Genomic DNA, 26027 nt, shown 5'->3' with positions numbered 1-26027 from the left:
GTCAGGACAATTGTACAAGACAAACTTGGCATCACAGTAATGCAAGACTTGTTTTTGTGTCTGCTTAGTTGCTTGGGAGAGTGGAATGCTTGTGTCCATCAGGATCCTGCAAAAGTAATTGGAACTGAGTAGATGATCACTCCTCTTTGATTAAGGCATCTTTTACAGAGGAGACACTGTCAAAGCACAACACCAGCTCTCTTTACTGTCCTAAGGTTGCATCATGTATGATGCTGGAGAAGTTGAGATTAACTGCTGGAAGAGAGAAGTTCTGAAGGTGAATCTGTGCTCCACGGGGTAAGCCAGGAGTTACACATTTTTGTGAATGAACGACAGTGACGTTCCTGAGGCCTGCCCTATGTACCAGCACAGTGAGAAATACTTTGCATGAGAACAGGGCAATTATCAACGGGCCTAAATTGCAAGATCACAGTTAAATGTCACCAAGATCCTTCTTAACAGGACTAACACCACAGATTGCCTATGGAGGACTTTTGGCAAAAGTAATTCAATGTCTACTGAGACAAGGTAAAGAAGCTTGAGCAAACGACTTCTGAAATTTTCTGGAAGTTACATTCCTTCTAATTCTTTTTTCTACACAGACTTCTAGAATGTTCTGGCATGTGCTGACTTTACCTAAAAAAATATTTGAACAAGCAATACTCCAATATCTGTCAGAACCTCCTACACTTTTCCTTTACATCCTCTCTCCTTCATATTTATGACTGTAAAAAAAGTTGCTAACAAACTTTTAAAGTTGTTTTTATGTATTCAAATATAATCGAGGTAATACTTTTACTTTAGACTCTCATGGCTTAAATGATACTCAAATTTCAAGGTTTGAAAGATGCTACTCTCCTGACTGGAGAACTAGAAAAGAGCCTAAAGATCTTTTCTTTTGTACGAGTGCTGGCACAAAGTCTATTGTATAGCATTTATAAGGTTATTTTTTTTTTAAAAAAATCAATTAATTACGTGGCAGCTCTTGCAGACATCAAGTGCCAGCAGGCTTCTGACTTCTCCGTTTCCTGCACGGACACACCAGACAGGGAATGCAGGATTGCATTAGTGTGACGAGCGGGCTAAACTCATCCACGTGTGGCGACAGCGCTGACCGAGTGTGCCAGCTTCCCGCCGCAGGGCCACAGGTCGGGCCCGGCATTCCTGTGAGGCCGCTGGCACCGGGCACTGTCACCCACAGAGGACGGGAGAGCTGCGGTCCCAGCGCCCCGCGGCCGTGGGCTGACACTGACCCAGCCACCGCTGGGCACAGGGCAATCCCTGCAGGCCAGCCCTTTACATATTGAACAGGCACCTCTGTCCCTACAGGGAGAGGCTTGAGGTGGAGTCGCGCAGCCCGCTCTGAGCGCAATCCCCGGGCTATGACGGGAGCAGCACAGCGGGCGCCGCACCGCCTCCCGCCGGCCCCCGGCACTGCCGCCCGCGCGGCCCCGCCCCGCCGCGCCGTCATTGGCTGTCGGCTCTGCCCACCAGCGGGCCCCGCCCCTCTCCCAACCTGGCGTGGGCTTCCCGCCCCGCGAGTGGCCGGCGCGCCGTGTCAATCACTGGCGCCAGGGGCGTGCGGCGCGTCCCCCCGGCCCGGGCGCCAGCGCCGCGGTGGGAAGGGGCGGGCGCTCGGGGCCGCCGCCGCTTCCCCTCGGCCTCAGAGCGCCGCCCCGGCCGGCCCCGCTTCGGAGCCCCGCGCCAGGGGCGGGGCGGGTCGGGAAGCAGTGCCCGGAGGTGAAGGGCCGGACGCCGAGCCTGTGCACCGCTCTCCTGGGCTCCCTGGTAGGTTGCTGTCCCCGGCCTCCTCCTCAGAGCGGCGGCGATCGCAGCACCTCCGTGGGCCGCGGCCTTGGGCTGCCTCCCTCCCCCTTTCCCCGGCGGCTGCGGGGCGTGGGGGGCCGCGGAGCCCCCTGCGAGCGCGGCTGCGGCCGGGGCGGCCGCCCGGGTGAGCGGACAGGGAGCCGGCGGCGGTGCGGGCCGTGCCCCGGCCGGTGTGCGGAGCGGAGCGGGGCGGAGCGCTCGCCGCCAGCCCGGCCCGCTCCTGGAGGGCCCGTCGCACCCTGTGGCTGTGCTCCCGGGGGGCAAAGCCATCGCTGTGAGACCTCCAGGGGCCCTCTCTGTGGCAGTTGTGTGCGGCCGTGCGGGTCCCTGCCTGGCGGCCGGGGTCGGTGATGCTGGTGGTGCCTGGTCCCACCGAGCCCCAGCTGGGTTTATAGGAACAAATTTGTTTTCCTGGTCTGTAGAAGCAGGTTGCTGGAGTGCGATTGTGCTGGGTTGGCAGATTAGCGGATTAGAGGCAAACTGAGCTGCCAGTGCTCTTTTATTCTTACCTTTAACTTTGCTTTTTAGGAAGTTGTTTATAGGCATGCTCTGAATGTGGTGGTTTTAAGTTTGATTAATTAAAATATCTAAAAGTGATGCTTCAGTGATTCACCATGGAGCTCGGACAGACCTTATTTTCAGGCATTCTTGTTCATTTTACTGGTACACCCTTAGTGAGCATTCAAGTGCATGCATTGTGTAAAAAGAAATTGGAATGTAATCGAAGATTTTTTTCTTGCTGAGTTTTGTAGTTAAGAATATTTGTAAGTGCATACATAGTTAGAACTAGATACTGTGCGTGTCCTTAAGCATGATTATAAGTGAAGCACACTGTTAAGCATATTAAGCCTTGTTGCCTGGGTTATGACTGCTTGTAAGGATAAACAACTTACCTGCTCTTTAGACTCATACCTTTTCTTAACTCACTTGTCTAGTGAATGCATTGGGGTATTAAAATCCAAGATAGGAGTCATTAAATTTTGCTTTAAAGAGAAAAGATGAGATAGAAGTTTCACTGCTAACTATATTTTAGGAGATGTCTTCTCTCGATATTCTTTAGTCAATTCCTTTTTAATTAAGATGTTTCAACAGATAAACAAAAAAAGTGGCATTTTGTTGCGCTGGCCTGAAATGGAGAAATTACGTGGACTATTTACATACAGACTTTCAGCTAATGAAATTAATCTTTTTCTCTTGACACTCTGCATCAAATAGATGTATTGGCTTATAAAATATAAATGAATTTCAGAATCTAGAGTACTAGTTCTTATACATCACATTTTCTGTAGAGCTTTTTTTTCTTCTGTGTGATCAAAATAAATACATTCAAGATTAGTTAAGAGAATTAACGTATGACAGGCCATGTCTTAACCCTTCTGAAATTGTTCTTCCCGTTAAAACAAGAGTAACTGAATCTATGAAAAGTTTTTCCCTAGTCCAGCCTATTTATGTACAAGTAACAAGACTGAATTTATGTCCTGTTGCAATTTTTCAGTTTTTAATAGTCTCATACTCATAATTAAGTTAACTATTAAAGCTCCTGCGTTGTATCAAAGTTTAGTGTCCCTACTGTATCCACAGAGTTTGTCATGTGGAAATGGAGTTGTTCTCGGTTCACTAGTTACTGTGCTAATGGTTCTCTGATTAGAAGTATCAAAGTTACATATATTTCTAACATTTTTATTCTTGTCTTGAAAATTTGTTTATGAAAGATTAGGAAGTCTTCTGATATTAAAGAAAAATTTTGTTTAGTTATGCCTTAGGGACAACAATAAATGGAACATGAGGAGTAGGAGAGTGACAGTGGTTATTTTCTCCAGTGTCTTCTAATTACAGAAAAGAACTTGCTAAAGAACAGGAGTCTCATCAGCAGTATTAAATTAGCTTTATCTAGCTTTTCTCCAGCTGAATATTTTTTTCAGTCTGTTGTAAGCAAAACATATACTTAAGTCTTCTTCATCAGGCTTTTCTTTTTACTTTTTGGTGGTTTTTTTTTTTTTTTTTTTTTTTTTTTTTTTTATAATGTTGTGCATAAAAGTAATAATGTAATTAAAACCACACACAAACCACAGGAATAACTAGGTTGTAAGGCATACTATTTCTTCACAGTTTAAGCTCACTGATTCAACTGCAAATTAATGTCAAGAGTTCTCAGTCAACCCTTAATACCTCACCTGAGGTTGTATGGACAAAATACCTGAGAGTGCTTAAGGGAAGGGTGAGACAATTCTTTTCAGCAGTGCTCTGTGTTTAAATGGTCTAAAACTGACCGTGGTACTTGGGAGTCATTTAATAATGTGAATGGAATGGTATGTTTCCAAGGTATACTGGGCCTTTAACATTCTTTCAAAAACGTTTTGAGACTCCTCTGTAATTGGTTTCCCTGATCTATTAAACAGTAAAATGGTAACTTTGAAGTAATTGTTGTATATTTTCTTATCCTTAATATTTTTTTTATGCTATGCAGGCATTTTAATGCTTCCTCAGTGCTGCTGCAGAACCAGTGCAATGAGATCAAGCCTGATGCTGCTGTGCTTGTTTTTCTAGGTGTAATTCTAAGTAGCCTCCTAGATATTGTCACTGGAGCTCTGGAGGTTTGTAAGCTACATCTGAAACAATTGTGTGAAGAAAAATATGTGTGTTTAAGCTAAATAGTTGCTTAAATAAAAGCAGACTAGTGAGAAGGTAGTTAAAAGCTAGGGTGATGATCACAGATAAAGACAGTGACTGGAACCATCTGTCCCTCCTCGTGATCTTAGGCAAGTGACTTATAATTTAATGTCTCCTCTTTGGCATAGGGAGGATGAAAAAGAGGAAACATCACACACTGATCCATGCTGTGGAATTGGTTTGGATTATGGTTACTTAGGGAGCTTTCTGAGAGCAGTACTTTCAGAGGAAGTTCTAAAACTCTTAGTGGTAAAGTATGGAATAATTTCTTTTGGTGAGATTTAGTTCATCTGTTATATTTAGTTTCAGTGTTTTATAGATGATATAATAATAACCTTAAATTTATGAGACGGTTTCTTTCTAACGAAAGGGGCAGAGAATATTTTTATATTAAATATACATATATGTTAAAATATAAATATTTGTGGTAAATATATGTACAAGAATTTTAGAATATTACAGATGTGTTTACTGGTGCATTCTTCTAGGATGCTTATCGAACTGCATGTTCCTTATCTCTTACAGAGAATATTTTTAACACCTACACTACCCTCTCTTCACCACCTCCTTTATCTGGTGTTTTTGACTTTGTATAGGAAACCTTTTTAATTTCAGGTAGATTAAAATCCTCATTTGGCTGTTCCAAGAAGGGTATTTAATGCAAAATAAGTATATTCTGTAAGTATGGAAAACTAAAACAGTTATTTTGCCATTTGTGTCTGGTATCCTGCCTTGTGCTGTGGAGGTAGGAATGGGAGGAGGCATTCTGGTCAATCATAACTGTCTTTGCCCAAGTGTTTACTCAGATAGCTGTAGGTCATAGAGGCTCATCACACACAAACACAAGTAAGGTTTGCATATTCAAGTAAGTTTATTACTTAATTTGACTTTGTGTGTAACGTCATTAACATGACTACAACCGTTTTTTCCTATGCTTTAGGATCTTCTCTGTAAGCTTACTAGCCAGCCTAGCTTTTAACATACCAAGACTTTGTAGAAACTGTTTTACTTAACTTAGTAATTTAATGTCATTAAATTACTAAGATAAGTAAGTTTAATGTCATTTTCCTAGAAATAATTTTATTTTCCTCCAGATTCCTTGGGTAGTAATTTATAGTCTTCATCAAGTATGCGTTACAATATTATTTTTGATTAAGACAAAATGTGGACTATAGCAATGGAGGATGATATCCTTTTCAGTAGGCCAAAAAACCAGATGTTTTATGACAAGTGGAGCCTAGATTTCAGTTTGAAGTATGTCGTTTGTCACTTCTTGTGCTCTCTGCAATTATTCATTGAGTAATTTGTGAGTTGCCATGCCCTTTTTTCAATAAACCCTGTGCCATAACGGAATATAGATGGAACGGCAGAAGTAGAGTCGAAGGTGGTGTTTGGGTGGCAGTTTATGTGTGGAGGTCACTGGACGGTGACGTCCGTGAAGGGATTCACGTGCTGGGCTGTGAAACACTCGTCATTGAGGCTGCTGGAAAGGCCCTTCTCTCTACTATTGGGCATTCTCCTGCTCCATTTCTGGCAGTGCAGTTTTGTATTTCCACTCTTGCTCTCCATCCTGTCTTTTGTATCCTCCACTGGGTTGACTTGTCTTCTGTTCAGTGGTGAGTTACTGAGTTTGTGAGCTTTCTGGTACCCTGAGTGAGCAACGGCTTCACTGAGGTGTGGGAGTGCTCAGGCTGGTGAGCAGCGAGGGCAGTAGGTAGTGTGCCACATGTAGTAGAGAAGAGCCATTGTACTAACTCATCAAAGTTGTCTAATTGCATTTTGTCATTTGCATTTTGCAAATTTCTAACTGAGGTTCTATTGTTCCCATGAAGATGTTCTTTTTGGTTCAGTTTGTCTTTGAGCTTGAAGTGCTAATTACCTAGTGAATGTTGGATCTGTTAAATTTTTAAAACTGCATTGGCTGCATTTTTGTAGAAAAAGTTTTAAGAGCATGGGCTTCTTGGCAGGTTCCCTTCGCGGTGCTGGAACGTCTGATTTAGTCCAGGATAGGATACATGTCTGCAGCCTAGAAGAAAATGCTATTTAAAAACGGTATTATTACGTGTAGAAGAATCCTGGGGGTTTCTTTCTGTATTTAAGGCACTAAGCATTTTCTATTTTATGTCTTTATATTTGAATTTAAATGAAGTAGTTAACATGACTGTTAGCCTGTTTTAGCAGCTTTTTAATGTAACGATATAAAGCAATCTTTAAAGGTATTCAGTGTTGCTTTAGAGGAGGTTCTGTGTTCTTACAATGAAAAACATATTTATTTTCATGTAGTATTGATATTTTTTATGTCAACTTAAATGTAGATAATGTCCACAAAAATACAGCTTTCTTAAATCTTAAGTAATTGTGCAGTAATCTTGGGAAGATGAAGTAATACTGTAGAGGCTGAAGTCAGGGACATGATTGCTTTAAGGGTCTTGGGAGGCATGTTGAACTTCTCAACCCCTGCTGTTTTCTTGGTTGCACCTTGCAAATGCTTTCTTCTTACTGAAGTGAGAAGTTCAGTATAGAATGTATTTTACTTTCTGTGGAAGATCACCTCGGTTAGCACTCATTAATTTCTTTCAATGTTCCAGGAGCAGGTTGCTCAGTATATCAGGTTATTAAAGTTTCTGTGTGACATTTGCTGATGGTAGGCTGAGGTATCTCTAAATCTGGAGAAATAAAATAAATATGAAACTTGAATTTATGGTTAACAAACAGTAAAGAGGGAGGGCAGAATTTTTTGAACAGACAGAGGAAGACAGAATAATTAAATTCCCTCTTAAGCTTTTATCAGACTGAGAGATAAATGTCTTTGCGGAAATGCTCTTTCCAACAGCATTCACTATTCTTTGTTTTAATGTAAAACATTGTGAGACCTTTAAGTAAATTCATTTGATCGTACTTTGCATATAGTTCTGAAAAAAAGTCTGTTTTTTAAGGAAATGAGTTATTTTTTCATCTGCAGCTCTCTCATCTGCTGCCTGTAGAAATGTAGAATTTTTAGGGCATTTTTTCACTGAGCTTAGATTGTTTTGCCTGTGAACCTAAGTTCCCATAAGCTTCATAAAAAACCATTTCAATAGTAAATGTAGCAGTGTGTCTGTGTAACAGGCCTGTGCCCACTATTTCAAGACACACAGAGGACAGCAGGCAGCAGCAGGTCAGACATGGAAAGGCTTTGCTTTATTGTAAGTCTTCATCAACTTATGTACACTTTGTACAAAAGCCGAGGATTGGCTAAAAAGGTTGCGACCTCATGAACCTTGTTGGTCACCATCACCATCAATCAAGTTTCTCCTCCCAGAGGAGAACTATGTAAACACATACATAAATTCTAAAAATACATATAGTTTACATGAAGCTGTGTGAGAATCATGCTGCGAAGATTCAAAGGCTTGAAAGCAAGAAAATTCGGGGTGACACAGACCTTTCTGATGCACCAGCCAAGCCGGTTGTGAGTAATATTATCAAACCACCTGCAGTTTTCTTGTTAGAGCTCTCAGGAATTCATCAAGGTTACTGAGAAAACAACAGGATCAAAAATAAGAAGAGAGCCTGATAAAATGTCTGCAAAAAATGTAAACCCTAGATGGGGGAGGCACAACGTGATGATGGATGCTTGACCAATTGGATGTCCTGAAGGATGTGTGCCTGCCTCATGAACAAACAGCTCAGCCTACCCAGAGATGTGAGTCCATGTGGGCAGTAGACCTAGAATCTATATCTGCTATGTAAACAATAAACGGCTTCTGCTGAAATCATATTGATTCTGTTATTCCGTGGCCCATTTTTCCCCTGTAAGTAGATATTTATTAACCGTTACCATGGTGAAGGAAGGATGTTGCATGTTTTGTTTGGTAGTAGCTTGAGACCTGTTCAGCTTACAATCTCCAGCACTAGGGAAGCAATAGAACATCTCTCTTCACTGATCAAGAAGGGGACATTTTAATGTAGGAAGAAAGAAGGGATTTTGTGAAGAAAGAGCCAAAGATGTATCAGAGAGTGGCCTGGGAATTCTGTGGAAATGTGGAAGATATCCAGCAAGGTGAAATTACTACGCTGGGACTGTGTGGGTGTTGAACACTACTCTGTAGACAGCTAAGTTTAGCTAACTCTGATGCTTTTGAGGAATGATTCTATTTTAATCTTCCTAATCTTCCTAAGTAGTACATCAAGAGTTTACTACACACAAGTGCCCACATCAACATACTAACATTTTCTCATTGTAGTGCTTGAGAATTTTGTTTTGATTTAAAATCAGTGTAGTTATGTAACTGCCATCAGACCTTGACAAAACTGATGTCAACAGCCTTGACAATAACCTGATATCAGGTTATTTTATTCTCAGAACTTCTAATTTGCATCAGATGATTTAATATTAAGTGTTGTTTGAATTTGTGTAAAACACTGGGAGACTTGTTTTTTCCTCTGAGTTCCATAGGAAGGCATTGATTTAAATATGTTATGTATTACATCACTAATGATGAAGCCAAGATCATAACTGTGGGCAGTGTTTTTCCTTAAATTTGTGTCACTGTGCATCTTAGGCTTTCAATATGGAGGTGTCAAGCATAACTCCATTTGGTGTGGTGTCTGAGACTTTATCTATACCCTTTTATTCTATATTAAACTTATAACACAAGAAAAAAGCTTCAAGCCTCTTGAAGACTATAGAACTGTGCTTTCAATTTAATAAAATGTTTTAGGTATACATTGCAGTGAAAGCATGATGTGAGAGGAGATTTGTAAGTGTATGTTGTATTAAAATACTTGGAACTGCTGTAGAAGGTACCTATCTGGTTTATGGAGACTGTTAACGCAGCAGAATAATTTGATTGCCATGTAGTTTATTATTGTTAGAAAGCCTTGACAGATTCATAGCTGCAAAACTCAGTCTGGAGGCATTTTCTGGTACTGTGAGTTAACCCTTTCCTCACATGTGGAGTTATTCAATTTGAACTTGTCTCCTGTCTTAAATTCTTGAGGTAGGATCTGACCATGTAATTAAAGTTAAGTGACAGAAGGAATTATGCCAGAGAACTAAAAAAACTTTTAATTTTGAAAACTGATCTTCACAATCACTGTGGAATTCTAGATCGCATTACGTATTTTAGCCTATGCAAACTCTAACCTGCAAACAGAAGTAGTGTCTTTTAGACTCTCAGAAATGGTGTGGGGTTTTTTTTTTTTTTTTTTTTTTTTTTTCCCCATGTAGCACTGGGGTGCTTCACCATGGTACTTAATTTTGTCTGCAGATATAGTTACGGTGTTAGATGAAGTGCAGTACTCTGTGCTTTGTTTTCTAATATTTAGATGTATTAACGTCACAGTTTCTCTGGCTTAGCCTTAGGCAAATCTGAACCTTTCTGTTTTTGAACCTTCTGTTGCTATAACAGTTGTGTACCATGGTACAATTATTTGTGTAGAAAGTTGAAGCATTCATTATGTGGTATTAGCTGGCTCAGCATTAGCTTTTTGTCAGCTGTAGACAGTATAGCCTATTTAATTCTGTATGGTTGTGGTGGTGGAAAAGTGAAGAAGCAAATGATTGAAATATTGCTTAGCCATCAGTTTTGTCCTTTCTGTGCTCTTTTTAGCAAATCAGTTTTAATAGTGGCATTTAGACTTCTAAAAATTATTCCTTGTGTTATGGCTCTCCTTTCAGCTTTTACTCTGGGATGGTGGTTATATAAAGTGCAAGAAGGATCCATGCACAGAACTTTTAACCAAGTAACTGTGTGTACTTGCATGGAATCCTAAAGTGAACTTCAGAGGATTTTGTGGTGAAACCTTATGATGAAGTCTAATTCATAGGACCAAACTTACCTTCTAGATCAATGAGAAAATAAAAATGTTTATGGAGTGAGAAATAGCCGTCTCAGCTGATGTTTGCTTAGAGTTAACAGAGACTAAGAGATTGCTCGGAAATCTTAATTGCTGCTTAGTTAGTCCAGCTGTCATTTGTGGAAAAATTGTATTGAGTTAGGTGCTGTACGTATCTTCTGTTGTGACCGCATTTTGTCCAGAACTGGCAGTTGGTGGTGCAGGAGGATACATTATTGTTCATTAGGTAGTAGACTTTCAAATGACAAGAATAAGTGTACAGAACAGATACTGAATTTTGGATATTGGCAGCCCTCAGATTTATTCATGGAACTTGAAACTTCGGTACAAAAAAAAAATTTCACTAGTTTAACTAGAATAAACTTCTTAAACAAGCTTCAATAAAGATGTGGTAGTTTTTTGGTTAGTTCTTTTACAGACAAATGGTTGATTAACTGCATTAATAAAGCTGTTCTACAGCTTTGAGTGCATCTCATTCATATGTGTTTGTAGATTCAGACTGTGTGTATGTAGACTTACATTCAGTTGCCTAAACCCTTGTTTTCTAAGGAAAATCATACGTGTCTGTGAAGGTAGACAAATACACATCTTAATCATATTTTTTAGGAATTTTGATAGACTAATTTGTAGACGAAAATTAATAACTTCTGTTCTTGGTTTTGCAAAACTTATCTGAGTCTAGGATAGGTTGGTATTACAGAAGAAAACCTGAATGCTATGGGAATAGTACTGTTGTCTGACTTTTAGAAAGCGAAAATAAGAATCTGAAAAACTGAGATTTTTAAGTAAAAAAGAAATGGTAATGTAGAAGGTACTTGAGATATGAACATTGTAGTGTTGAGAGTTCTGGTAATGCCGACAAAATTTATGTAGACTTGTGATCTGTTAGTTGCTTTGGAATGCTGAAGAGCATGAATCAAAGTAAAAGTGTTTTGAGGCCATGCACACTGAGAAATAAATAGCACCATTGAGCTCCTGCATGATCTGTTCTTAAGAGATTTCATTTGCCTTTGAAATTAGGTTATTATATTTGCCTTCTTAAATTAACACCCATGTCTTCTGAAGTGTGAAAAATTTTATGTGATCAAGAAGTAGCAGTTGCTTTATGTGTGATCCTCTTTGCTGATGAAACTCTAGAAAGGATTTCAAACTTACTGGTATATTATGTACTTTTACTCTGTGGAAGAAATGTAGGAAATGTGGGATCTATAGATCAGTATTTTGAAAGGCAAACTGGCAGGGAAAGGATATGCCAGTGGTTTTTGATGGCTTGAGTGTTGTTTCTGCTGAAGATTTTAGGTGCGTTGTCATTTCTCCTCTATCCGTATGTTTCTTATTTTATTATTGTGGACACAGCAGTCCTCCCATGTAAAGCTGAAAAAGACTATCCTTGTTTCTTGGATTAGTTCATACCTGCTACAAAATATTTGGTTTTTTTAGGGAAAAAGATGTTGTTGCAGAGGATTTGCATATTCTTTTTACAGTGCTTCCAAGGTACTTGTTTACCTAATTGAAGCAGAATAAGGAACCTAAGGAATGGGAGAATAAAATAGTCTTTGATGAATTAACTGACTCCTGAAAATATGAAGAGCAGATAGTGCCAAGATGTATTTTGTTTCTATGTTAAAAATTTTCCCATTTTATTTTTATGTTAAGAATTTTTTAAAAACCCATAAAATCGGATTTTGTTAGTCTTGGAATTTCCCAGGTATATGAAGTAGAATATATTGCTGAGAGCAAAATGAATTACTGATGGGTAAGTTTTCATTATGTTCAGGTCACATAAAGAACACCATCTAAGACTTGTAAAATGATTCAGTAATGAGCAATTTTGATACAGGTTACTGGAGAGAGATACAGATACTGGAGAGAGAAATAGTGTCAGGAGAAATTTGTTTGGAAATGTTCTTTGTTTTTCAAACCTGATATCATGAGAATGTACCATCTGTGGAGGTTTTATGCACTGAGTATTTCAGCACACTCACTTTGTCTTTAGTTTTGATTAAAGTGCTAATGATTTTGCATATTTTTCTGCTTCGGAAATCTGAAAAATTATGACGTAATGATTTGGTTACATTTATTCAAGTTATGCAATGAATCATTTAACAGCTTTTTATTTTAGAGTTTGCTTAGGAAAATATTATACAAAAATAAAGCTATAGACATTTATTTGTAATAGAAATCATTGGAATAGCAACTCAACTCTTTGGGTCACGTGAAAGTCATGTGAAAACCTGAATTTCTCTTATTGAATTAAAGTGAAAATAATGAAATCCACTCTTCAGTCATTAAATATTTATTTTTCATTTTAAAGAAACAATAATTATATATATAATTTTAGAGATATTTTCCGATTCAAATTCTGTCTGAAAAGCTTTTTCGCAGTTAGAAACTGCTGTTCTGAACTTTCAGGGGATCTTCAATTATGAGTCTATTTGCTGTTGGATTTGGAATTTCATAGATTTCCTCCGTTGCATGGAGACATGTATATAAAAGTGAATGAAAATTATGCAGTAATAACGAATCTAGAAAGAACAGATTAAACTTTCCATGAGGCATACAAAAATAACAGAAATAGTTGATTAGATATTTAAATTTTGTATTATGGTCTCACAATGAAACTCTTGCTTGGTTTCAGATTTTTAGTATGAATTTCAGATTTTCTACTCTTAAGTATTTCGAAAGGAGTTTTGTTGGGTGGAATCTTGTATTATTTTTTCTGCAGTACAAAAGTATTTGTAACATTGAAAAGATCATTGGAAAGTGAATGTGACTATTCTCCATCTCAGTTGAAGACTGTAGTAGGTGAAGTATCCCCTAAAAACTGCATGCAGTGTTAGAAAAGGTCTCTTGGAAATCTGTGGCAGAGGCACTATAAATTTTCTCTGCACTCTCCTAGAAGATGTGAGGAGAAGCTATATTGCTAAATTACTGTCATTGCCAAAAATCATGAGCCCTGGGGATTAGAGGTACATGAACAGACATTTGAGAGGTGAGAAACTGCAGAGGTATGAAAATGCCAGATGGCTGAGTGAATTTTAAATGCTTTGTGGTGGAACCAGAACTGTTTCTTTACTGTGTTTTATAAAATAATAAAAATATCTTGTGTTGGAAGGGGCCCACAAGAATCATTGAAGTCCTACTCCTGGTCCTGCACAGGACACCTCAAGAGTCACACGTTGTGCCTGAGAGCATTGCCCAAACATTTCTTGAACTCTTTCAGGCTGGTGCTGTGACCACTTCCCTGGGGAGCCTGTTCCAGTGCCCAGATACCCCCTGGATGAGGAACTTCTCCTAATATCCAACCTAAATCTCCCCTGGCACAACTTCAGGCCATTCCCTCAGGTCCTGTCACTGGTTGCAGCATCTCTGTAGTTCTTCCATTCACCAAACTTTATTTCCAGTGAACGTACATCTCACTTTTTTGCTTTATTTCCGAGAGAAGATTCCTGCTCAGCCAAGCTGGCCTTCTGCTTCCTCTGACTGTTCCTATGCCCTTGGGAGGTGGTGCTTAAAAAATGACCAGACCTGATGGACCCCAGCACCCTCAAAGACATTTTCTCAGGGCATCTCACTGGTTCCCTAAACAGCTTCAAGTCAGCTCTTGTCATGCCCAGGACTGAAATTTTGCTGTCACTTTTCCTTCTGATAACGGAGATTTTGAACTCAATTGCTTTGTGGTCACTTTGGCTAAAGTGGCCACCAGTCACCACTTTGTTTATGACATCCTCCCTTTTAATAAGCAACAAATCAAGGAGGGTAGCTTTTGTAGCTGGCTCCATTAGTAGCTGTATCATAAGGCTGTACTGTTTTAGGACTATTCTGGACCTATTTGTGCCACCTCTGTGGTGCTCCCAATTAACGTCTGACAAGTTGATGTTCCTGTAAGGACAAGGGCAGTTGTTTTGAAGGTGTCCCTTAGTTCCTCAAAGGATAATTCACTGGAATCATTGTCCTGCCTTGGTGGTCTATAGTAGACTCCTACGATGACATCCACGTTATTGTTTTGTCCCTTAATCCTTACTCAGAGACTGTCAGCCTGCCATTGGTGACTTCAGGCTACATTCCAGCCCTTCCAGCTCTCCTGCCCTGCCTGTCCCTCCTGGAGAGCTTGTGGCCATCCAGCATGGCATTCCAGTCAAGGGCTCATCCTACCAGGTTTCACTTATTCCAGTGATGCTCAGGCTGTGTGTGTTGGTGTAGAAACATTTTGGATGTGATCCATTGTAGGTGACACCTCATGGAGCAGTTTAAGGATCTCACTACCACTCAGTTCCTGCCACCTTGAGTTTTGGCATACTATCCCGTTGCTTATCACTGTCAAACCTGTTTGTCTTTTTCCTTCTTCAATCTAGTTTAAGCCTCTGTCAATTTTTTATTTGCCTCTGAAGCTCTTTTGCTACTGTATGCTTTTCTTAAAAGTAGAGGAAAATGTTAGTATACTGGTACTAGCAGTAATGTATGATCTTGTAATTACAATGTGAAGGGTAATGTCTATGTTACCTAAGGGAGCAGTTATGGTTGCATGTTTCATTTCAGTTTGTCATTCCTGGGCAGTGGAATGTTCTATTTAGCTACTGAAATGTTCTCTTAATTAGTTTATTTAGGAGTAAATATTGAAAATGAAAGAGGTAGATAGTAAGTTTTTGGTATTTTTTAAAGGGTGACTTGCACACTTGAGTATGAACATTGTCATGACAACACTTTGGAACACGTAAGGTTGCATATAATTACAGTGATGTTCCTGCTGCTGCTGTAGGATCAAGCATTTGAGAAATGTATTAATAAAGAAGATGCTTAAATGAGCTATTCTTTTATTCTGCCTTATGTAGCATTGAGTTGTTGTTGCTAAAGAATAGGGTTCTTATGTGACATGTAGTCTTCAGTAGTATTAATTAGGACATTTTCAAGCAGAGATTTATAGATGTGTAGATTTATAGCTCTAATTTAGGGATACTTCTGCAGGTGTGAGGTGTGTGACTCGTCAGTCAATTGAAAGCCTGTTGTAATTTTTCTTACTTGTCTTCACTATGCCCCTCCTTACTTTTCATGCAATCTCTCTTTAGTGCTTGAAGGAGTATCAGATTACACCAAAAAAAATGAAACCTCCGGTAGCTATTGTTAATTGTGCGCGTCAGCTACTCTGAAGTTACTTGCTTTCTTCCAATCTTGTTTTATTTTTTATATTCAGTCTATACAGATTATAAATTTAGTTTATAATTGAGATCTAATTAGTTTTTCTTCCTTGTAATACCATTTTGACCTTTTTTCTTGAAATGCTTTTAGCTTCTTTTGTCTTCTCTTTCTCTTCATACTTGACACAGTCATTTCACTCCTAGGATATTGCTTTGTCAACTTGGCTTTGATGGTGTGTTTGCTATTACCCTGATATTTAGTCTTTTTAAAATTTTTTTTTAATTAAGAGCAATTACTTAAATCCTAACAATATTCCCTGATGTTAGGCTGAAGCTTAGGTTTAAGTGTGCTCATTTATGTAGGCAGAAATGAAAAAATGAAAATTAAACAGAAAATCAAGCTGTGAAATGAGGATGGCATGTTTTTCAGACAGATTGCCCATAACTATAATATAGGAAGAAAATGATTTTGCAAATTATTTAGAATGCTTACACTGTATATATTTCTTCTACACTTCAGATGATGCACACCTTTGAATGATGTCTGACTTGTGAGCCTTAAAAATTGTGTTGAGTCTTTGAGACAAATCTATTGCATTTTCCTTAATAGTCTAAGATAACTAATGCAGTTCTAAAAACTGTACTTCCATTCTGTTTCAGAATTTTTTACATGCTAAGTAATTGCAAATACTACATAAATATGTCTCTTTGCCTTTTTTTGCTTTTCCTCTAGAATGTGAACATTATGGTGAAGAAAAGATATTGTCATCAACATTATAACATGGTCATAGGTAAGTGCAATACAAATAAATATAGCCACGAAAAACTTTTTTAAGGTAAATACGTAATAAAATATTGTACAAGAACTTTAAAATGAAGAAAGTCATAAGTGCTAACCTTGTTTTGAGTTAGTTGCAGAATATTTTATTAGGAAAATGTAAGAGTCCTGGAGAAACTGTGACAGGAATGCTTTAATCTCTTCCTTTTGATATGTAATGTGGGAAAAATGTGTGGGATTTGTGTTGTTTGTTTAGCAGGTATCTTATGAAAAGGTGCTAATTTCAATTTATGTAAGAAAGCTTACCTGTAATGTAACTGGAGTATCTGTTGGTTCAAACGGGGAGAGGGGAGGACATAAGTTATTGTGCAATAGATTTGTCCATATAATAGACACATTTCTAGAAACCAAAATTAATATTATTTGTAAAGTATTTGGTACACTAAAAATTCTGGGCTTGTTTTCTGTTAGTTCTTTGTGAAGAAGCTGGTAAGGTATGGAACATAAATCTTCTTTTCTTTGGTACCTAAAATATTTAGTTGCATTCTGTTGCATCAGATTTTCTCATATTCATTCTAAGAGCTGAATGGTGACCTTGAAGTTCTACTTTAACACACTTAATGTCTAGCTTTCTTATTTCTTCCTTAGCTTTTGTAGTGTAGTGGGTGAGGGGAAATTACCTATTGTTTCCCATTGAATCAGTTCCTTTGAGATCCGTGGTTTAGAAGGTGATTTTAGCGTATCTGGTGGTGGTGCTTAAAAACCTGCAATTTTATGTAGTAATGTGCCTGTCTTTTTCTCTTAAACACCAATGTCTACACCGTAAAACACCACAGCTTTCATTATTCACTACTGAAGTCCTTTTATCTGATGTTAAGCAAGTCATCTTGGATTGTAATCTGTGTTTGTGTTTTTTGATTGCTTTCAAAATAAGCCTTTCATTCCCCCTTCCACAGTATTGTGGTCATGTTTCTTTGCTAGACGAATTTTCATGTACTTTATTATTCAGGTAATAGGTTAGTCAGCTGTTGATTAATGATTTTTAAATGTCATTTAGTTGTAATTATGCTATAGCTATGTATGATTTAGCAGATGCTTCTATTCATGTGACTGTTCATATTATTTGGTATATTTTCACTACTACTTCAGTTTTTGAAATTTTGCATTAAGCTGTGATGTGAGGAGGAATTTTACTTTTGGAGAGATTGATTTACAGAATGAAAGTGTCTTCAGCTTTTTTAACAAAAAGTGTTAAAAATAAACTCCTGGTGGCTACCTTTAAAAGAGACAGTAGCACATGAAATACATTTTTCCAGAGGATGTTGTACTTAACTGCACTGTATTCCCAACACTGAAGCAAATGTAGGAAAATGATTTTGGGCAAGTATTTAACTCATTGTGGAATTTTGCCATTGCAGAACCTTCTTGATTACAGAGTTTTACGCCACTGTCATCAAATAGAAAACAATATCCAGTGTTCTTAGAGCTGAGATTTAAAAACAACAGGTTTTTTGTGATTCTTTATTACAGTAGTAAAATAACGTTGTTTTTACTGAAATCCATGTAGGAATTAGTGTCTGGGCAATGATGCTAAATATGGGAGAAGGGAAGCATGGAAACAGATTTATGACAGAAATATAGTAGGGGAAAAGAAGTAAATATAGTTTTAGATTCCAAGAGTTACTGGAAGAACTTGTGTGTCCTTGCCATGAGTTTATAATTTGTGCATCTCAGAAATTACAACTCAGAAAATATAATATATTTATATAACTTCAATAACTCTGCAGCTTGACCATTTGCTTAAAACAACAGATATTATTTGAGGGAAAATAAATAAAATGCTTTCTTTTGAAGATCATAAGATGAAGTGAGTGTGTCCAGACATCAATTTTAAGTGTGTTTATTCAGGAAGGAGTTTTATAGAGTTTTTCGTTGCTTTTTAAAAAATAGCTATTGCTTGACGTGTTGAAATTTTGGCACACTTGAGTCACACCAAATCTCTTGCTGTTACATTCTAGAAATAGAATAGATATGTAAAGCAAGCTAATTAGTTATAGCTTGACTGTGTGACTAGTTGAAGGGAAAGGTAATTTTGTACAAGAATCCTAGTGTCTTGAATAACTTTGTTTCTCTTTTAACAGAATTCCTCTAAAGACTAGGAAATATTACTGGTGTCATGCATTCTGGAAATACATTTTAACTACAGATACCACCAAGGCTTTGTGAACAGGATGAACGTACTGCTCTTGACTCTTTACTGACAGTAACCAGCTGGGCACTTCACTCATGATGTTTTCATTCTCACATTGTCCAACTGGAATTTGCTTATACTGATTTTTAAAAAGAGGAATAAATCAAAGTGGAGTACCATAAACTTGACATGGAAAATAAAAAGAAAGACAAACCAGATGAAAAAATGGCACGGCCTAGTGGGAGATCAAGCCATAATCCACGTGGAACTGGTTCTTCAAATTCTGGAGTGTTGATGGTTGGCCCCAACTTCAGAGTTGGCAAAAAAATTGGATGTGGTAATTTTGGAGAACTACGGTTAGGTAAGATCCAAGTTTCTTTATTTTAGTTTACATTATTTAAGGCCATTTTTGTGCAGTCTAGGCAAGAAAATTTCTCTATGAATACCATGCAGCTCTTCAAACTCCCTTAAGGCTTCAGATGCACAAGGCCTACTGAACCCATCTTTTGTGGCTTTACCCAAGCCACTGCAAGCTTGATAGCGTGAAGAATGTGTACAGCGGGGTACTTTCTGGGACTAAAATGTTTTCAAACTATGTGCAGTGCTCTCCTAAATTCATTTTTCTCTTCCAAGGTGCTAGGAGTTACATCATGGTTATTGTAGCCGTCTTTTCTGACTTCCTGAAGTACTTTTTTGAGGCATATTTAGGGCTAAATGTGTGAGACACATCCCTGTCCTGTAGGTCTGGCAGATCTGTTGGAGATACTGTAACCAGTGATACTCCAGTGTTTTTAATACTAGCGAGTATGAAAATTCCTTGGTTTCTTTTCTAATGTAGTGAGGCTAAACATTGACTTGCTGTTAAACAGGGCAGTGAGAATCCATCTGTAGAGAAAATTTGGGATAGTTCAGTTGCTCTAGTTCTCTGCTGAACAGATGGCTGAAAATCAGATGGTGGAGAAGGCACAGACTGAGAAGAACCTATAGAGTTCCGAAGAATTTGGGCGAAAAAGCTGGAAATGTGCTTTTGGAAGACTATATGTTTAGTTTTGGGGACTTGTATTTCCACAATGAGCAGCATGATGAGCCAGGGTTTTCAAGAAGTGTAAATTCATGTATGTGTTAATACATACAACTTGACACTTAATGGAAAGAGTTTATGCTAGTATTGTTAGAAGGCTTGAGTTAAGTGTTTCATGCATTAAATAGAGATGAGTTTCTAAGTTAGATATTTAAAAGGATGGCATTGTTTCTGTTGATCTTTGCCTATGGTAGAACTAATACTCATTGCCCTTCAGACAATATTTGTGATATAGCGCTTGCATAAAATATAATATATTTTAATTTAGTGCATTCTGGGCACTGTCAGGGTGTAAACAGGCTTAGCTGTAGAGGGAATAAAGGCAATATTGCTCCAGTTCTGACTTAGGACACTGAATTTTGCTGTCTCAGTAATAGGTACTCTTGTTACTAATATTAATAGTTAAACAAAATTAATACATTTTGACATTTACAGTGTTGCATCTGTGCCTTTGCAGTCCACAAATCAAGCTGAAAAATTGCTCTTTCTCACTTCCCAAACTTTTGTGTGCTGCCTTCAAATCCGAATTTTTGTTTCAAACCTCTCAATGAACTAAATCAAACCAGCAAGATTAATTTCACACTAAGGCAACTGCAAACTAATAAAGTTAATTTTTTGTCCTTTGTTTTGGTCACGAAGTACAGAGCTGATTAAAAATTTATATCTGATTAACTTATTTACTTGCTGCTGTTACAGTGAAACAATGTATTTTATTTTAAATGCCATATTAAATTAGTTAAGACTTAGAGTTCGATAGTACTGGAATAGAATAGAACAAGTAAGTAAAAGAAATAGGAGGAAAATTATGAGACAGTGTACTGTCCTGCAACAGTCACCAGAACAAATGCAGCTGTGTTATTAAAATGTTTCTCATTTTAATATCTGTGGGTTTTGCTTATATTCTAGATACTTCAAATCCCTATTTATTGTTTTATGTGAGGTAAGATGTTTTAAATGTAAGTTACTGAAAGCAAGAGTTAATATTGCTGTTACAGATTCCAATTTATTTTTTTTATTTTTTCATGTGCTTTGCTGCAGTAGCAAGTACTGAGTGTGCACCCTTTCTACAAAGCCCTACAAGAGCACTTTTTTTATATGCACTTCTGAAAATGGCAACATATTTTGAGCATGTGTCCTAAGGTTAGACCTGAGGGACTTAAAGGAGGAATACAGTAATAGAGAAGTTGTGCTCAGAAGATACAAATTCATTTATGTATTAGGAGCTGTTGTTTTTCCACCTGAGAAGTATCATTACAATTTGGGACAGCTCAATTAATGATACATAGAACTCCGGTTCTTCAGAGGGCTTATAGCGAAGATTTATTGAGAGACAGACTCCTTTATACAACAACTCTTTTATACAACTCTTATGTCTTGGTACAATCAATATGATTGGTCATTTAGAGCAACACCTCTTTACCGTTTTCTTAGAAGTAAATCACAAGTTAGAAAAACACCAGGTGTCAGAGGAGGATATCTACAAAGATTGTTTTGGGTTCCTCCTTATGATTTCCCAGGCCAGACTGAGAGAACATTAAGTTCCCACAGGCTTCAAGCCACTGCCTGGAGCCTAAAATCCGTGTTCTGACCACTGTCAGTTCCCACATTGAAGAAAGTGGTGGTCTGACTTCAGTAGTGGCTTGTTGATCAAATGGGAAATTGACTCTGTGTAGCAAATTACTGCCTGTAATGTTCAACCATTAGCTTGCAAAATACTAAATAGGTTTGGATATTGAGCTTTTAATTTTAAGTTAATTTTTAACTCTTTGTTATAGTTAAATTAAACTGATAGAGTTAAGATGAACCGATAAGGTAATAAGAGAGAACTTGTTGCTGATGCAAGTGATGCATTACTTAATACTTGTGGTGTATTCATGAACACATCAACAGTGGTGTCACATGTATGTGTCTGCTGTATTTTAAAGAGACAATTGTCCTGACTTTCTTGACTAGAAAATTTGTGTTCCTTTTGATACTACTTCAGAATAAGCATGTTGCAGCTTTTGGAACTCAATATCCAGTTATTTAACTGTAACAGGATTTGTTATTTACTCAGCCTAGGTGATATATATATCTAAGAGATGGAATGAACAGGGCTCCTGCAAGAGTTTCTATTAGTGTCTTATAAATTGTAATACCGTTCAAAGATACAAAAAAACTTCAAAGTACACTTTTTATCAAAAATGTAGCTGATACAATCATCAGATAAGAAATACTTAGACTGCCTGGATATCCACTCTAGTCCCTACCTAGGTCTTGCAGTATACTTCTTTTTGCGAGTCAGATTGTGGCACGCTGCTCATATTGATTATGTGTTTGTTGTTGTGAAGCCCTCAGGTAATTTATTTTTTTTTTTTGGTGAAGTTAATCCACCTAAGAGATGCAAGCTTTTAATGCATCTTGTTCCAGCTTTAGAATACTCTATTTTTTAAAAGAATCATTAGCACTTCTGTCTTTGACTATTGGTGTAACTTGGTCAAAGCATGGTTGTGGATTCAATCCCTCTGTGGACCATTCACTTAAGAGTTGGACTCAGTGATCCTCTAAGTCAGAATATTCTATGGTTCTATGTAACTGTCTTCACAGGGATTTTTTTAGTCTTGGTCCATGTCTTTTTCCCATTTGATTTCTTTAACAAAACTGAGCAAAACGTAGGAAATTCAGACCTGAGTAATGCTACAGAGAAAAAAGGAGGATTATCATTAGGGATAATATACACTAAATGTATTTGAAGATTGTAAAGAAAAAGCATTGGAAGTGACAATTTATCCTTTGTCTGCCACTTTTAAGTTTTACATCTATAAAATCTGTTTAACATTTTAGTCATTGGATACAGTTTGAAGTGATGCTTATTGAAAAATTCTTACTCAGTAACAGTATTCCTTTTAAAGCAGCAGATGCATTTTGCAAGTGATGTAACCCTATCAATACTGCCATTGTCCTGTCTTAACTTTTAGCATAGTAAATTGCATAATTGAGGAAAAAATAGTCGTCTATTAATTAACTAGTTAATTCTAGTTTTTATTAGTGGCTGATGTTTCAAAGTTATATGGTATTTTAAGAATAAATTTTAAAGAGTTTTCAGCAATAATTATGAAAATGTAGAATATCACATTCTGGTTATTGTAATTTACCAATTTTCAACCTTTTTTAGTGCATAAAAATATCACAAACTTGGTGAAATATCTGAAACTCTCTGAAATTTCCACCTCTTACACTCATCAAAGAAAAATTCTTTTAAAAATAAGTTATTGAACTAAGAAACGCACATTTCCTAAGTAACTGCCTGAACACCCAGCACCTTAGATGAAAAATGTTTTGAAAACTTTCTTGATGTTTAAATAGCATTTACTTTGAACAGAAAAGCCAGTGTCTCATATTCTTGTTTTTATTTTTTTTCAAGGAAAAAATTTATACACAAACGACTATGTGGCAATTAAGCTGGTAAGTTAATATTTTTTTAAGGATTTGAGTTGAGAAACTAATTGGATTTTTCTTTTCAGATGTTAATGGTTTGATTTCTTTAATTGAAACCTATAGTATTTTTGTATGATTTCATTGAATTAGATGAAAGCAATTAGTGATTGATGTAATTGTATAGTTTGGCCATATCGAGTAAAACTAGTTTTTAGTTGTTGTCACTGTTCTCAAGGCTAAATCTATGTTTGCAAAGTCATTGGTGGTTTAATGCTGCTTTAAGGATGTGCTCTGAAGCAGTCATCTTAGTAGATTCTTTTGTTGTCCAACAAGCAGAGGAACAACAAATTTACTGTGAATCTTAACATCAGGTGACTACAGAAAAACTCCAGAAATTCTTGAACCTGCATATGTTTTGATGCCCACACCCCTACCCCCAAGTATTTTTCATCTCTAACTGCTGGTATTTACACATCATTTTGGAAGACATGTTTTATTTGCAATTCTGTGTAATATGTGTACATCTCTTGCAAACATGATACTTTTGGATATTGTGTTAATACATCATTATTTGGCTTTTTCTCAATCATCAGAACTACTTTGGTAACACCATAATTTGCTTCTGTTTTTTTTAACTTCTTGCTAAATGACTGTTTTCATAACCGAAGTCTTTCATGATGAAATTCACTTGGTTACATTTTATCATTGAAGGACTTGTAGGACTCCAGTTAATTTCTTGTTGCTGCAGTAGCACAGAAGATTTGATGTAGCATAGTAAAGTGAAAGGTGAACTGTGGGAACAGAAATGCTTGGCTTTGGATTAGAAACCCGAAAAGCATTACAAACGTGTAATAAACACCTGAAAAGTACTGGTATCACTCTCCTTGCTTTGGAAAATACTTATTTTGGGAGTAGTAAAAGTTTTTAAAACATGCAAGTTACGGCTTGAGAGTACTAATATTAGGTACAGTTTTGAGGGTTATTGTGTGTTAAATCAGATCTACATTAATTTTGTTTTAGTGTATCTTGAACTTACTCTGTATGTCTGGTGAAAGTTGAAAATAGTCTGGGAATTCTTCTAGTTAAAGGCTGTCTACTGCAAAGCACATTTAGAAATGCATTGCAAGATAGTGGAGTTTCTTTAAGCACTAGTTACTTGATCATGTAGAGCAAGAGAATGTTTTTCTCATCAGTTTTGGTAAAAGCGTTTTTATTACATATGCAACTTAGCAAGCTTGGCTACCATTTCAACCCATTTCAGCTGTCACAGTTGATACTGTTCATTGGCGACATTTACTTTTTTGGTTTCCAAATATCTCAAGTGTTGAGCTGCTTGTTCCCAGCTGAGTAAAACCCTGAAGTAACTTCATTGAGTAACTTAGTTTGAAGTCACTACAGAGTCAATATAGTTAAGTATATCAGTAATTTACTACTAGTGCTGAAAGAACTCTGAATAGGCACTGGACTTTTCCATTTGTCCTCTTACATAAGTGGCATGAAAAGCTATAATGTCTTTGCAATGAAAAATAGATGAAGGACTCATAAAGAAAATCAGCACTGGCCCTTGCATCTTCATAGTAAGATAAAAATACATTTATTAGCAGGTAGAACTAGGGTATTCTTTTAATATGATTCTCTCTTTTTTATTTCGGTGTGTATTTCAGATACATACTTCCAAATTGGAAAGGATTTGAGTCACAAGGTTCAGTCTGCTAAAAGCAGCTGTGTCAAACTGTAGGATTTATTTGGATTTTGTATTTTTTCTGTTCTCCTATTTGAGACAGTGCCATGACTTTCTTACAACAGTTATAGATACAGTGGTATATCATCCTTTTCCTTTTTAAATGAAAGCTTTTGTTTTCTCTGGCACTTTACTTTTGTGCTTTCAGAGCAATCATTAGGCCTATGCTTAGCCCTTGTTTTGTTATTGTTAGTGAGGCACTCTTTACTTGCTCTCTGTTTTGCACCTGTTGTAGTTCAAATTTAGCCTTTCTGAACGGGGTCACTTGAATTAAGCTTATGTTATATTTTAAGCAATTACCCTTGGCAGGTGTGGTTGTTGTAATCTCTCCTGTAGTATCCTAAACTTGTATTTGCATTTCTCATGGTAGCATTCCACTGTTGACCTACTGTTGTCTTAGGAGCAGCAAGGCATCCCCTATGCCAGATATTTTGTGTATCAGTGGTAACCATATACTCTAGTGCAGGGGGACTGTCTGAGTTTCTCTCAGGTGCAATGACTGGCTGTGTTTATACAGAAGCTTTCAGGAATAGTTCCGATGTTAAAAGTAAGTGTTTTTTACAAGAGCTTTTTTGACTCAAACTTTTTAATTGTTTTGAATTAATATTTCCCTTGTGGACAAAATTATATAAGCATGTTCCTGTTAAGGTGCTTAGGGGAGCCTCAGGACTTGTGAAAAAAATAACTTAAACAGTTTTTGTATGTGAGATCTGAGCGTTATACAGCATATGCATTTTAAAATACAATGTTTATATTTAAATGCATATTTATTTTGGTAGAACAGCTACAGTTCCAGAATCTTCCTCTTAATCTGTCTTAGTTCATTATCACCTGTCCTGGCTGGGGACATACTCCAGTTTGAGAGGTCAGAATAGACTTTTTCAAGAACTGTAATGAAACTCCTGAGAACTGGGCTTTTACCAGTTCAGTGCCATGTATGTTTGTATGTTTCTGCTGGTCTTTTAGTATACACACTGATTTCTTGTGATCAGTTGGTTCTTTAGCAATAGGTATTTGGTGTGTAAAAACTCTACCTTTCCTGCTCCCCTCTTCTTATTGTTAGATTTACTATTTTTATTACATGACCCTGTATTTGACTTAAACCTCCTATTCACTATTCAGCTTTTCTTTCTCCTTCATTATTTTTCGATTTCCTTTTGACATATTTCTCTACTACTCAAACTTTTGACATATTTCTCTACTACTCAAACTTACCTCCTTTGCAGATGCTTAACCACTACCCAAAGACTAGCTAAAGGAATTTCTGCTTGACTATGTCATGACCCGCCAGTAGGGGCCATGATGTTCTTTAAAAATTCTCATCAAGATTCAACAAAGACACTGGA

The 26027-nt window shown here is 37.3% G+C and overlaps 1 protein-coding gene across 5 annotated transcripts in view; it reads left to right on the top strand.

Moving 5' to 3' along the window:
- Positions 1–1686: 1686 nt before the first annotated feature.
- The window catches only part of CSNK1G3 (casein kinase 1 gamma 3), a 76188-nt gene continuing 51847 nt past the window's right edge, over positions 1687–26027 (top strand). For 4 of the 5 annotated variants that reach the window (XM_083883396.1, XM_083883395.1, XM_083883394.1 and 1 more), the window contains exons 1-4: positions 1687–1788; positions 16207–16264; positions 18393–18803; positions 22927–22967. In XM_083883396.1, coding sequence (XP_083739522.1) covers positions 18632–18803; positions 22927–22967 — 213 coding nt within the window. In that variant the 5' untranslated portion in view covers positions 1687–1788; positions 16207–16264; positions 18393–18631. Of the gene's footprint in view, positions 1789–16206; positions 16265–18392; positions 18804–22926; positions 22968–26027 lie in introns of those variants that run through there. The other variant, XM_083883397.1, reaches the window with a different exon arrangement.

This window comes from Zosterops lateralis, assembly GCF_965231275.1.
Source record: "Zosterops lateralis genome assembly, chromosome: Z".
Taxonomy (NCBI): Eukaryota; Metazoa; Chordata; class Aves; order Passeriformes; family Zosteropidae; genus Zosterops; species Zosterops lateralis.
Note: the sequence above shows the minus strand (reverse complement) of the source record. Positions and strands in the feature narration are given on the sequence as shown.